Source organism: Mastomys coucha, unplaced genomic scaffold, assembly GCF_008632895.1.
Source record: "Mastomys coucha isolate ucsf_1 unplaced genomic scaffold, UCSF_Mcou_1 pScaffold5, whole genome shotgun sequence".
In the NCBI taxonomy this organism is placed as follows: Eukaryota; Metazoa; Chordata; class Mammalia; order Rodentia; family Muridae; genus Mastomys; species Mastomys coucha.
In genome coordinates this window covers 99,050,677-99,063,069 of record NW_022196911.1, presented here as the reverse complement: position 1 = coordinate 99,063,069, position 12,393 = coordinate 99,050,677, and the positions used below count along the sequence as shown (strand labels likewise).

General features: G+C 52.9%; 1 protein-coding gene across 1 annotated transcript; it reads left to right on the top strand.

Annotated features, from left to right (window-relative positions):
• Nucleotides 1-655: 655 nt before the first annotated feature.
• Nucleotides 656-8,476, top strand: C1ql1 (complement C1q like 1). Its single transcript, XM_031354107.1, has 2 exons — nucleotides 656-1,637; nucleotides 7,839-8,476. The coding sequence occupies exons 1-2, from the start codon at nucleotides 1,041-1,043 to the stop codon at nucleotides 8,016-8,018; spliced, it is 777 nt and encodes a 258-aa protein (XP_031209967.1). The 5' UTR covers nucleotides 656-1,040; the 3' UTR covers nucleotides 8,019-8,476.
• The last annotated feature ends 3,917 nt before the right edge of the window (nucleotides 8,477-12,393 follow it).

Below are 12,393 nucleotides of genomic sequence, written 5' to 3'. Positions count from 1 at the left end.
GCTGAGATCAGAGAAAGCCTCGGGGAAGAGGCCACAGGTAGAGGCAGCCTAGAAGACATCCCCTGGGGCAGTGGAAAAGAAGGGGCTGAAGGAGCCGCCACCTGGGAGAGGGTGCCCCTGATCTAGTTAGAATCAGATAAAAAGTCAGGCTGCTATTAGAATTCAGAGATTCCCTCCGGGCACCCTAAACGCAAAGGATCCAGACGGGTTATCTGGATGCTAGGCCTGTATGCCTATGGCACATCCCTCCCTAGTCTTCCTTCTAAGCTTTAGCCCTCACCCTGTTCCTCTTTCTTGTTCTACTCGCTTGTTCCTCACTCTGTACCTCCTGCATCATCTCCGTCCCCTGCAGATAGGGGCAATGTTGCATCCTTCGACCTCCAGTAGGTGATGGTGGTCCTTTCCCCTTTCGTCACGGTTTTCCTCAGGACTGACCCTGGGAACATCTATCTCGATGCTACGCTGAGCTCTCTGCCTCTCCCCGTGGCTCTTCCTTCGCATCGCTCTTTGGACCTACTCCTTCCAGACTCTAGCCCCTTCCCCATTTCCGAGCCTCAGTCTCCAGCTTCCTCAGTGATGCCCACCACTCTCACAGGCCCCGCCCCTCTCTGCCCCTCCCGCCTCGAGTCTTCCGCGGCCCAATTAGGCGCCTGTCCCGCCCGCAGCCCCACCCCTCGCCCTCTCCGAGCAGGTGGGCGGGGCCCAACGGTGGAGGCACTAGCCCCAGCCAGGGAAGGCGGGAGGAGCTAGGCGCTAGGCGGGAGGCGGCGGCGGCCGGCGCGTTCAGTCGGGCAGCGCAGCGGGAGGGAAGCACGAGGCCCAAGCCGGCTGCTGGGCTCCGCGGCGCAAGCAGCGCAGCGCGGCGCCCGGGCCCTGGCCCCATGCCCGCAGCCCCGCCGGACCGCCCTTGAGCGCGGGCGTCGCGCCCGCGCCCCTTACCCGCCGGCATCATTGCCCCGACGGCGCGGCCGGGTGGCCCGGCTCTCCCCAGGCTCCGCGCCGGCCGGAAGACGCTGCTGGCAGCCGCCGCGGGCGTGGTGATGCTGCTCGTGCTGGTGGTGCTCATCCCGGTGCTGGTGAGCTCCGGCGGCCCGGACGGCCACTATGAGATGCTGGGCACCTGCCGCATGGTGTGCGACCCCTATCCCGCGCGGGGCCCCGGCGCCGGTGCGCGGTCCGACGGCGGCGACGCTCTGAGCGAGCAGAGCGGTGCGCCCCCGCCCTCCACGCTGGTGCAGGGCCCCCAGGGGAAGCCGGGCCGCACAGGCAAGCCAGGGCCCCCCGGGCCTCCAGGAGACCGGGGCCCTCCAGGTCCTGTGGGGCCGCCCGGGGAGAAGGGTGAACCAGGCAAGCCTGGCCCTCCTGGCCTGCCGGGTTCGGGAGGTAGCGGCGCCATCAGCACGGCCACCTATACCACGGTGCCACGCGTGGCCTTCTACGCCGGCCTCAAGAACCCTCATGAGGGTTACGAGGTGCTCAAGTTTGACGACGTGGTCACCAACCTAGGCAACAACTACGATGCGGCCAGCGGCAAGTTTACATGCAACATTCCTGGCACCTACTTTTTCACCTACCACGTCCTCATGCGCGGCGGCGACGGCACCAGTATGTGGGCAGACCTCTGCAAGAACGGCCAGGTGGGCCATGAGGGGGCATGGGGCTGACCTGGGGGCAGGGCACCCAGGGAGCCCCCAGGAGAATGCGTATTGGATCAGAGTTGACAGGCACACCAGGCAGGCGTAGGTGGAGACCCTAAAGCGGCCCCCTTAACTATCACGTGAAGAATGGTTGTAATTAGCGGGCACCCCTGAGTCTTCAGCCCTTGGGCTTGAGCTCTAAGGGAAAGGCTACAGGGCACCCGCGGAGTGGAAATGCGTAAAGATAAATCCAACTAGTCAGATCACGGGGCTCTAGGGCGCGCGGACTGGTCCTTAGGGGGTTTGGCCCTTGGGAGATTGATTCAGGCTGAGATTCTTTTGAGAGCAAAGATTCAAGCTGACGCCGACCGGCTTTAAGGGAACAGCAAGGATGCTACAGGGCACGGATTAGGAGAAGCAGTCTCCGCGCCGGAGGGCGCTAAGACGAGTGGCTGTGCGCTCAGGAGGGGAAGGAGGGCTGCAGGAAATGTTTTGCGCACAAAGGCAGAGGGAGTTCGGCGCCCAATAGCCTTAGCTGCAGTACATCCCTGGACCTAGAGAAGGGACCATCCTGCTGAACTAACTAACACCCTTTGCAAAACCTCTGGAATGCGCCACCATTTCCCAGAGTAACAGAGCTATCCTGCGCCTCCGGGGAAAAGTTTCCTCCAGAGGCGGGGCGTGATGGAAACTCCCCTCCTTAAAGTCTCCAGGTACAGCTCCTCCGGTGTCCTAGAAGATGCGGAGCTGGGGTGCACGTGTCTGAGACACCGATGCACAGCGTTGCCCTTGGAACCACCCACCCTGGGTTCCCAGCTCCCTGCGTTCTCACCTCTAGGTTACATGGGCCCCACCTCGGGGGCGTGGTCAGACTGAACCTTCTTTTAGCCAAGGCCAGGGTCAAAACAGAGGGTAGGATAGTGGAAGCTAGGAGGAATCCCCCTACAATCGAGACTCCAGATCTTCTCGGAACCCCTCCCACTGCAGCACTACCCTGCTTGAGTAGCTTCGAAGTTTGGGGATAGGAGAAAGGGCAGAAAGCCTATCAGTGTGGAAGTCTGTATTCTTTTTTTCTTCTGCCTGCTCCGCCCAGTCCCCACTATAGTGTCTGCCTCTTCTTTCTCTGTCTTTTGACCGTTTCTTACCGGAATCTGCCATTCATCTCTGTCTCTCTTCTCTGGGTCCACCTCTCCCCAGCCCCCCCCCCCCATTGCTGTGTCTTTCTCCCATTTGTGTCTATCAGGCTTCTGGTATCTCTCCTCTTTGTCCTTGGTTCCTGACCAAACGGAAAGGCTAGCAAAGACTCATGCAGACAGCCCCACAAGTCCCCTTATTAATCACCAATAAGGCATGCAGCAATGTCACCTTCACTGAGGGACTGTCTTTCTTCTGCAAAGAAAGTTTGAGCTAGCCCAAAGTGGAGGCTTCAGGGAGGGACTAGGGGCTTGCTGGGATTGGACTAGGGGCTTGCTGGGATTGAGAGTGGTCATTAGGCCCAACCACAGGGTTGGGTCACAGCAGGGACCCAGCGAGAGGGCATGAGAAGGCTCCCAAGATAGCAAGTGCTTGTGGTGGGGCGGCAGTGCTAGGGTGCTGTCGGAGCCTGATGGAGGAGAGCTTACAAGCTGAGAGGACCGCAGGCTACCAGAGGCTCCTTGGATTGGGTATTTTAGGGTTTCAAAGACTTAGCACATTAACAGGTACTCAAGACACCCCTCCTAACAACAACAACAACACAACAAGAACAACAACAAAATAACCAAGAGTAACAATGGAGTCTGCAATCTTTTGTGACTTCTTTCAGATTGTCCAAGAGGCTGGCTGAATCTCACCAATGACCCCACGTGTTAGTTGTGCCCTCCACAGGAAACAAAGTTTGAAGTTAGTTTGGCACCAAGGGGTTAGTCCATCTATACTCTAGAAGTTTATGGCTTATGTAGTGGGCACAGTAGTAGTGGACCTACACTAACATACTCAATACACACTGCATTAAAGGTAGGCTGGGGGTGCACCTGGCAGCTCCTGTCTTCAAATGTGTCATCTGAGAGTGACTTGGTGGGTCCATCCTACCCTAGCTCAGAACCACTTGGCAGAAAGGAAGGGATGTCAACTCTGTTCACCTGATTAGGAGACACCACTAAGGAGGAAGGAGAGGGTCATGTGTCAGGGAAGACTGGCTCAGAGGTATGAGGCCGTTTAACCAGGCAGAGGAAGGAATGGCCAGGCTGCAGAGTGCGTGGGGGCAGAAGGGAGAAGCTTCATGCCTTCAGGATCAGAGGCCACCATGGGTCTTGAGTTCCTACTATTCTGCTTGCAAAGAGGTTTCTAGTTTGTGCTTTGGTCCTTCCCTGGGCAGGATGAATAGAGAAAGGGATTATCAGCTATATGCCTAGTGCCTAAGGACCCTTATGTATAGCCCGCTGCACATCCACAGGGATAGATTTGAGTCAGCACTCCCAATCTGATGACTCCTGGTACTAGTGCTTAGGAGGAGGAGCCTGGGGAAAGGGTTCTAGGTTACGGGTGGCTGAGTTGCCCACAACTACCTCCAGTTTATAGTACAGACAGGTCAGGGTGGACAAAATTGATAAACATGGCTACAGGCAGAGGCTGTTTGAGAATGTGCCAGCGGTCAGTATGCTTTTTGTCCAGGGAGGGGGGTATGGGGAAGTGAGTACTACATATGGGCTAGGGTTTGGAGGACGAAGGCTGACAGATACATAGACTGAGGACTGTGCTGTTAAAAAGAAAAAAAAAAGACCTACTGAAGGACAGGCATGGTGGCACACACCTTTAATCCCAGCACTTGGCAGGCAGAGGCAGGAGGATCTTGGTGAATTCAAGGCCAGCCTGGTCTACAAAGTGGGTTCCAGGATAGCCAGGACTGTTACACAGAGAAACCCACCGAGGATCAGCTTCTCATCTGAAGGGTGGGAAGAGACCCTCCTATTCTCTCTATAGCTTCTGGGACCATTCACAACACAGAGCCCAGTACCTGGCATAGAAGAGACCAAGTAAACCTCTGAGCCGACAGCACTCTATGAACCAGGCTGGCAACCTCTGGGAGCCATCCCTGCATACCCAAGACCCCAGCATGGACTGGGGACAGGAACACTTTTCCCAGCTATACCCTGGCAGCTTGGTTCCCCTGGTCAAACCACTGCCTCAGTTTCTCCTCCTGGCAGTCCCTCCTGACACAAGGCACAGCCTGCTTCCTGGCTTCCATAGCAACCTTGATTCCCCATCCTCCCTAGGGCTCCCAAGAGGAGCTGGATGCAACTGCTTCGAAGCTTGGGTGGGGAATTGGGACCCCTGGGTTCCATTTCAGGATCCCCTACTGTCTAAGGATGGAAGAGCATAAATTCTTGCTGCATCCATGGATAATTAGGATAATTACAGCAACAATCATGGTGATGAATAAATAATAAACGTAAACACAATAGTTCTGATGCCTGTCACATCACCAGGAGATTCCTGTTGACGGATGACTGTGTCCTAATGGATTTGGCTATTAAAGTGCACACTGTTTTAATGAGTTAAGGCTAAATTAATCTGGGTAATAAAAATAATTGTTATTAGTGCTAATTTATTAGCAAAGATAATGAAGTGCACGTGTAATAATAAATACTACCAGGATTGGGGCCCAGGGAACAATACAGAAGTTGGCCTGCTTGCTCTCAGCTCCTCTCTGCTGGTTTAAAGCCCTATCAAGACTTAATTTTTTTCTTTATCATCTTAAGGCTTTTGTAAAGGTGGCAGTGGTTAGGTAGGATTTCTGATCCATTTTTCTAGCCAAACTGAGGGTTTAGGTAAGCAGAGTCTCTCTTCCTTATCTCCTCCCACCTTGTTTATTTATTTTTTTCTGAGACAGGGTTTCTCTGTGTAGCCCTGGATGACATTACTATACTCACTCTGTAGTCCAGGCTGGCCTCGAACTCACAGCGATCGATCCGCCTGCCTCTGTCTGCCAAGGGCTGGGTTTAAAGGTGTGAACCTCTCCTGCCAGGCCCGCCTTTAAAATGTTAGTATATATATTTATTGTGAGGAGGCATAACGTTTCGTGGTGTGGAGATTCAAAGATAGCTTGCAGGATGGTTCTGTCCTGCCGTGTGGGTTCCTGGGGACTGAACTCAGGTCAGCAGGCTTGGTAAATAGGCACCTTTGCCTGCCAAGATAGTTGTCTCTCCAAGCCTTTCCCCCACCTTTTTAAGGACATGTTTTCCCAGTTATAATCCACGTGGTTCCAGTCCAGGGTGGGAAGAGGTTAAGGAGAGGGACGGGGCTGGAAGGACACTGGACGTTAGGAAGGCTGCCATCGAATGTGTCGGGCCCTCTTTGGTGTGGCTGTGCTGCTGAGTCAGCTGTTTTAGCAAGGCTGCTCCACAGTTCCCCAGCTTCCCTCTTATCCCTTTTTCCTTCCTGGCCAGCTGTGATTTGGGTTGAGCCTAGACATTAGTCTTCTGTTCCAGGGCGACAGGAGCTGCCTTCAGAGAAACAGTGGGATAGGGAGGAACTGTGCAAAAGCCCTCCTGAGAGCCCTAGCCTTCCCCACTGCAGGCCACAAGGCAGGGATGGCATTTCTCCTCTCTCTCTCTCCTTTTTTTTTTCTTTTGTTTTTTTGAGACAGGGTTTCTCTGTGTAGCCCTGGCTGTCCTGGAACTCACTCTGAAGACCAGGCTGACCTTGAACTCAGAGATCCTCCTGCCTCTGCCTCCCAAGTGCTGGGATTAAAGGCGTGCACCACCACTGCCCTGCTCTTTTTTATTTTTATTTATTTTTAAAATTTTTTTTTTAAAGATTTATTTATTTATTATATGTAAGTACACTGTAGCTGTCTTCAGACACACCAGAAGAGGGCATCAGATCTCATTAAGGATGGTTGTGAGCCACCATGTGGTTGCTGGGATTTGAACTCAGGACCTTTAGAAGAGCAGTCAGCGCTCCTAACCGACGAGCCATCTCTCCAGCCCCTATTTTTAAATTTTTTAAAAATGTATTTTATGTGTATGGGTGTTCTGCCTGCATGTATGTCTGTGCATCACATGTGTGCCTGGTGCCTTCCAGAGGCCAGAAGAAGGTTACAATTCCCTGGAGCTGGAGTTTCAGACAGTTGTGAACTGTCATGTAGATGTTGGGAATTGAACCTGGGTCCTCTGGAAGACTAGCCAGTGATCTTAACCACTGAGCCAACTCTGCAGTCCCTCTCCTCCTATTCCTGACCCTTTGACTCAGGGAGACCCTAGGTCTTAAAACTTAGTTCTCTTGCTGCCTCAGAAATATCCATGGATAATTCAACTACCAACACCCTCCCCCAATGTCTTAAAAGTAGTCAGAGCCCCCAAAAGTCAACGAAACCTTCAAATTGCAATGCTAACACTTCCCTTGACCCATTTCCTCCTGTCCTCATCTCCCTTTTAAGATAAAGACCACAGAAGACAGAAGGTTCCAGTTCCTCTCCTCCCATCTTGTTCCTCTCTGCTCTCCAGTGATGAGACATAAAGGGCTAGAAGTCCTTTTGCCAGGGCAATAGTCACAGGGATATATAGCTCTAACTCCCAGAGGCCTTGTGTAATGGAGTCCGGGAGGGGAAAGCATTACCAGACCTTAAGTCTCAGTGCTCCAGTGAGAGAGACTCTGGAATGGGCTTTGATAAGACCAAAGACCCTGGTTCTGCGAGAGCTTCCTACTAGAAGCTCGGTATTGCTTTGACTTGAGAGCAAGTGGGTGTAGCAGCCATGAAAACACTGTCTCTGTTGAAGCCAGAGGGAAGGGATGCTAAGGAGAGAGAGAAGACCTTGCAGAGAAGACCGGAGGGTAACACAGTGTAGCTCTATGCAAGGGAAGGACTTCCAACCTGGGCCACCACGAAGGCACTTGAGGTGGTCAGTAGGCAAACGGTAAGACCTGCAGGAGTTACAGAGTAACATTCCATCTGCACTTCAAATTCCAGCCCAGACGTGCCCTGCCCTAGAATCCAGGGCTCCTGTATGTCCGCTCCCAAAACTGTTATTCGTGATTAGAAGCGGGTAGGGTGGGAAGACAGGGAAAAGCAAGCCAAGGTCCTGAATGGCTGGAAAGCTGGGTGTTAGGGCCTCCAGATCCTCACCATGTGGCTGCCTCACCTTCCCTCTCACACTGCCCCACTCCCCATCCCTATCCCCACCTCCATCCCCACCCCCACCCCCGACCCTACCCCCTTAGGTGCGAGCCAGTGCCATTGCCCAGGATGCAGACCAGAACTACGACTATGCCAGCAACAGCGTGATCCTGCATCTGGACGCAGGTGATGAGGTCTTCATCAAGCTGGATGGAGGCAAAGCGCACGGGGGCAACAGCAACAAATACAGCACTTTCTCTGGCTTCATCATCTACTCCGATTGAGCCCCAACACCCCTTTCCATCCGTGGCTCTTCATCCCTGGGCTCCCCTCCTCGCGAGAGGCAAACAAGAACCCATTCCCTACTCATTTTCAAATTGCCTGGCCCAGGCTGCTGACCCTCCCAGGCTGAATCGCCCCTAGCCCGCGTCCAACCACCCAGTCTTTCCTCCAGGGAACACAAAGCTCCCCTCTTCCCGCGCACGCACGCAGTTCCGGCCCGGGGGGCAGGTTGCCTTCCTGGTCCCAGCCTGCACTGTACAATAGGACTGTTTACTGCCCAACCCCTCCTGCCGGCCAGCCCCAGTCTGGGAGGCGGGGAGTTGGCGCGGTCGCTTCCTGCAGGGTGACCCTGCCTTGGGGAGGAGTGGGTTAGGGGTTGGATAGCTTCCCAGCACCCACAAAACCCTGGAACAGCTGCACCCGGTCTGACCAAAGCTATAATAAAAACATTTCCACCCCGTGGGGATTTCAGTCTGTGCCCTGGGGAAGTCTGTAGGAGGCGCCCTGGACCTTGTCCTCTAAGCTGGCAAGAAGTATGGTCAAAGTTTCTGGATGCAACCAGTTGCAGAAGTCTTAACTGCTCCAAGAGGGGAAAGCCCACAAAGTCTAACCCTCACCACCACCCCAAATGGGCAGCTGGAGTGGGAAGCAATCCAGTTGCATCTTCCGCGGTGGTTGAGTGCCAGTTTTGAATTGCCAACATTGTGAACAAGGTACAGGCAACTTTATCTGGACGCCTGTGTCCCCGAGATACCGAGGGCTAAGCAAGTCGCTCTTGGGCTGGTGAAAGCTACCGAAAGGACCAAGCTTTGCACTAAAAGCTGGTTGACCTTGGTCCAGTCACTACTTCCCTGCCTCTTTCTTCATCAGTAAAATGTGGGGAAGCAGACCCATTTCGCTGGATTGAAGATTAAGGAGGTATAACGTACATGCTCGAAGTACATTGCTCTTCCCGATCGTGCATCACTTTAGCGTTTGCAGAATGCTGTAGGTACTCTCTCACCCAGGCTGGAGTTGGGTGAATGGGTAGGTTTTCTTGCGCAGAGGTTAAAGTAACAGGGTAGCTAAGTTCTGTGGTTGGACTTGAATCCAAGTCACACTTCGTCTCCTTGGCCTGCCACGGCCTCTACCACCCTCTCCAAACTGAGAGGCCGTAACACGCAAATAGAGTGTTTCAAAATAATTATAGCTGATATTTAGAAAATACCCACTGTGTGTCAGACACTGAGTAGGTACCTTATAAGAAGTCCTCACGCATATGTGTGAGGTGCAAAATAGGTTAATGGAAAGTGCTCCCATGCCCAAAGATGCTCTTTTGCCCATTTTAATGAGATATAATTGTTTTTGAGATGGAGCCTTGCTCACCATCTTGCCCAGGTTAGTCTTGAACTCCTGAGCTCAAGTGATCTTGTTTCAGCATCTCAGTTGGGATTACAGGTGCACTGCATTGGACCTGGCTATTTTATCCACATTAGATAAAAAGAAACTGAATCCTAGAGAGGCGAGGACTGCAGGGCCAGACACAGACAAATTCCAATACTCGGTGCTCCCTATTCCTAAGGAACTATCATCTTTAAAGCAGAGCTGTGGCTGGCATTGGGGCAGCCCCACCCCACCCCTCTCCTTCCACCCCAGCCCTACAGAGGCCTGATCCATTTAGAAGCATCTGCCATGGGCCACAGTCATGGGGCGGGGCTTCTGGAGAATGCAGAGGCTCTACATTGAGAAAAGGTTCCATCTGGCTCCCCAGTCTGGCTCAGCTGGGGAGACAGGAAGGAGGGGGAGCCGCCCTCCTGGCCAGGCTGCATGTGTGGACCCTTGTCAGCGCTGGTAGATTTGAATGGCTCTTTTTGTCTTTCCTTCTCTCCCCTATTTTCCCCCACTGCCAGCTGTGGCCATTTAATAAAATTAGTTTAATGCTTGTTCCTTCCCTGTGGGATCTGGAGATTGAAATCTGCGGGTCCCCACAAACCCAATAAAACCCCTGGCAGGTCTGGATGGAACTAGAGTCCCCGTGGGAAGTGTGATTAGATTAGAAGGCACTCCTCCTGTCCCCCAGTGATGTCCACAGCTGCCTCTGATTCTTTAATAAGGACGTTGACTCAGAATTACCCAGGAACCGTGGTTTGGGGGGGGGGAGGTTCTACCCTACCCAAGAGGCCATAGAGACTGGCCCAGGACCTCTGTTACAACCAAAAGCATGCTAATCATGTCTGCAGTGAGTATCTGGCTAGCTGGCTGGTTTGCTTTCTTCTGGTGACTTGATAATCCTCATGTCATTTTGAGAGATGGGACTGAAATCTCCATTCTTGCTGTTGAGAACTCACAGAAGGAAGCTCATGACCTGCCTGTGGTCCTAAAGGCAGGGGGTTTGTGGTACAGCTGGGACTGGACTGAAGCCAGGGAGTTTTTTTGTTTTTTTTTTTTTTACCTTTGCAAAGCTCCAGGGATGTCCTGTAGTGCTGCCTGCTTGCACTTAGGCAACATCCCAGCTACAAGGGAATCTACTACGGTGTCTTTCCCAGCAAACAGTGGCTCTTTAAAGACAAAAATCTGCTTTTTTTTTTTTCCCCCTCCAAGAGACAGCTGATGGAGGCAGAGACAGCTGATGGAGGCAGAAGCCATATCTCTACTATTCAGCCTGGGCAAGGCTTGTATCTGCATCAGACTAAGGGGACCTCAAAGTCTGTATTTTCTTTTCAAACTGTCATCTAGCTCCTTGATGGAGAGCTGGGTATGTGCTTCAGACAGTAATTTGATTCCTCAATATAGTAGTTCAGTGGGCAGGCACAAGTTTACTTTTCTGTCTGAGGAGGCCTTTCTGAGATGAGACAGTTCCTGCTGGTGAGCTGGAGTATGGGTTGACAAGATTGTCTCCTTTGCAGCTGGGGAGCTCTCTAAGAGCAGAGGGTGTGTCTCCCCCTCAGCATCCTCAGTTGGGGGCTTTTCAGGCACTGGGATATCCCAGAGGTGGGGCTGAGTGGGAGGTAGAAGAAGGCTGGGCAGGCAGAATGTGAGTCCACTCTAGGGGATGGAAGTTGCTGCCCCCTTAGAAAGATGCATGATTACTTAAGGAAGAATACCCTGTCAGGGTAGGAGTGATGGTGGAGGTATCCCTCACACAGGAATGGCAGCGGCCAGCCATAGATGCTGGCGTCACCCTGGTTTCTGAGGTTATGGGGTCCAGAGGGGGCAGTGGGACCCACTGCTGGGGGCTGCCCTAATTGGATGACTTTGCAAGAAGGCCAGGCAGGTGCACTCAGCTCTCCGCTTCAGCTTTCTACAAACACATCTGCCATGTCGAGGTCTAGGGGTTAATTGGCTCCTGCCTCACTCCTGGTAACCAATATTTCATTTACTGCTCGGAGGGGGAGCTGCCCAGACAATCAATCCTGGACAAACATCCAGGAGGTGGGGAGCTGGGGAGGCAAGGGAGGAGTTAGGGGAGGAGGCAGGAGCTACAGACCTTCTCTGGGTCTCGGGTGGCCAACTACTCAAAGCAACACTGACTGGAGTTCTGACCACCATGACAACAGCCCCAGGACCTGCAAAGCCTGAGAGCAAATTCCTGGGGTCCAGAGGCTCCCCAACTGCAGCCAGCCACGCTCTGACACCTGCCCTCGGCATTTCCTGATCTAGATGCCCCACCCCACCCTACCCCCAGAGGAAGCTGTTAGATGCTGTTAATAAGGCGTTTTTCACACGTGACGATGGTATATATGAAACACAGAATTGGAGGTGTGAGTTCCTAGCTCCCAGGTAACGAACCTTAAAATTCTACAAATGAGGTGATAATAAAGTGGAAGCGAGAAGTCTATACATGTGTGGGACAGGAAGGGACCAGCAGGGTTACTGAGAAACATCGTGTAGTGGCTGAAAGAGGAAAGAGACCTCAGGACTCTCCCACCTCAGGCTGGTTCCACAGGCCACCCAGTTGTCTTACCTGTTGAAATGGAGAATCAGAACCACAGAATGTGTGGCTTCCATTTCACATCTGGAAACACAAAAGCCCAAAATAAAGGTTGCTCAGGGCAGAACTAGAACCAGAGGTCACAGGACCTAGTGGATAAGTGGGGAGTGGGGATGAAAGGTCCCGGGGTTCAAGTCCTGACTGTGTTAGATGTTCTAGGAAAAGACAGTTCATTTCTCAGACCATTTTTACCTCATCCACAAAATGGGGCTGGATAAAACAAAATCTATGTGAAGGGGCTATCCTGAGGAAGTAGATGAGACCCGTTTTGCAAATTATGAAACAAATGCATATGTTGTAATTCCAAGTCTCTTGAGGTGGATGATGGGCTGATGACAGTGCCTGGGAGCCTGAGCTGGGTGATGGTCTGATGCCAGTGCCTGGGAGCCTGAGCTGGGTGATGAGCT

Excerpts from the sequence above, each read along its gene's own strand:
- C1ql1 (XM_031354107.1), top strand. The coding sequence starts at position 1,041 with ATGCTGCTCGTGCTGGTGGTGCTCATCCCGGTGCTGGTGAGCTCCGGC. Across the intron at positions 1,638-7,838 it reads ACCTCTGCAAGAACGGCCAG|GTGCGAGCCAGTGCCATTGC; the intron begins GTGGGCCATGAG and ends CTACCCCCTTAG.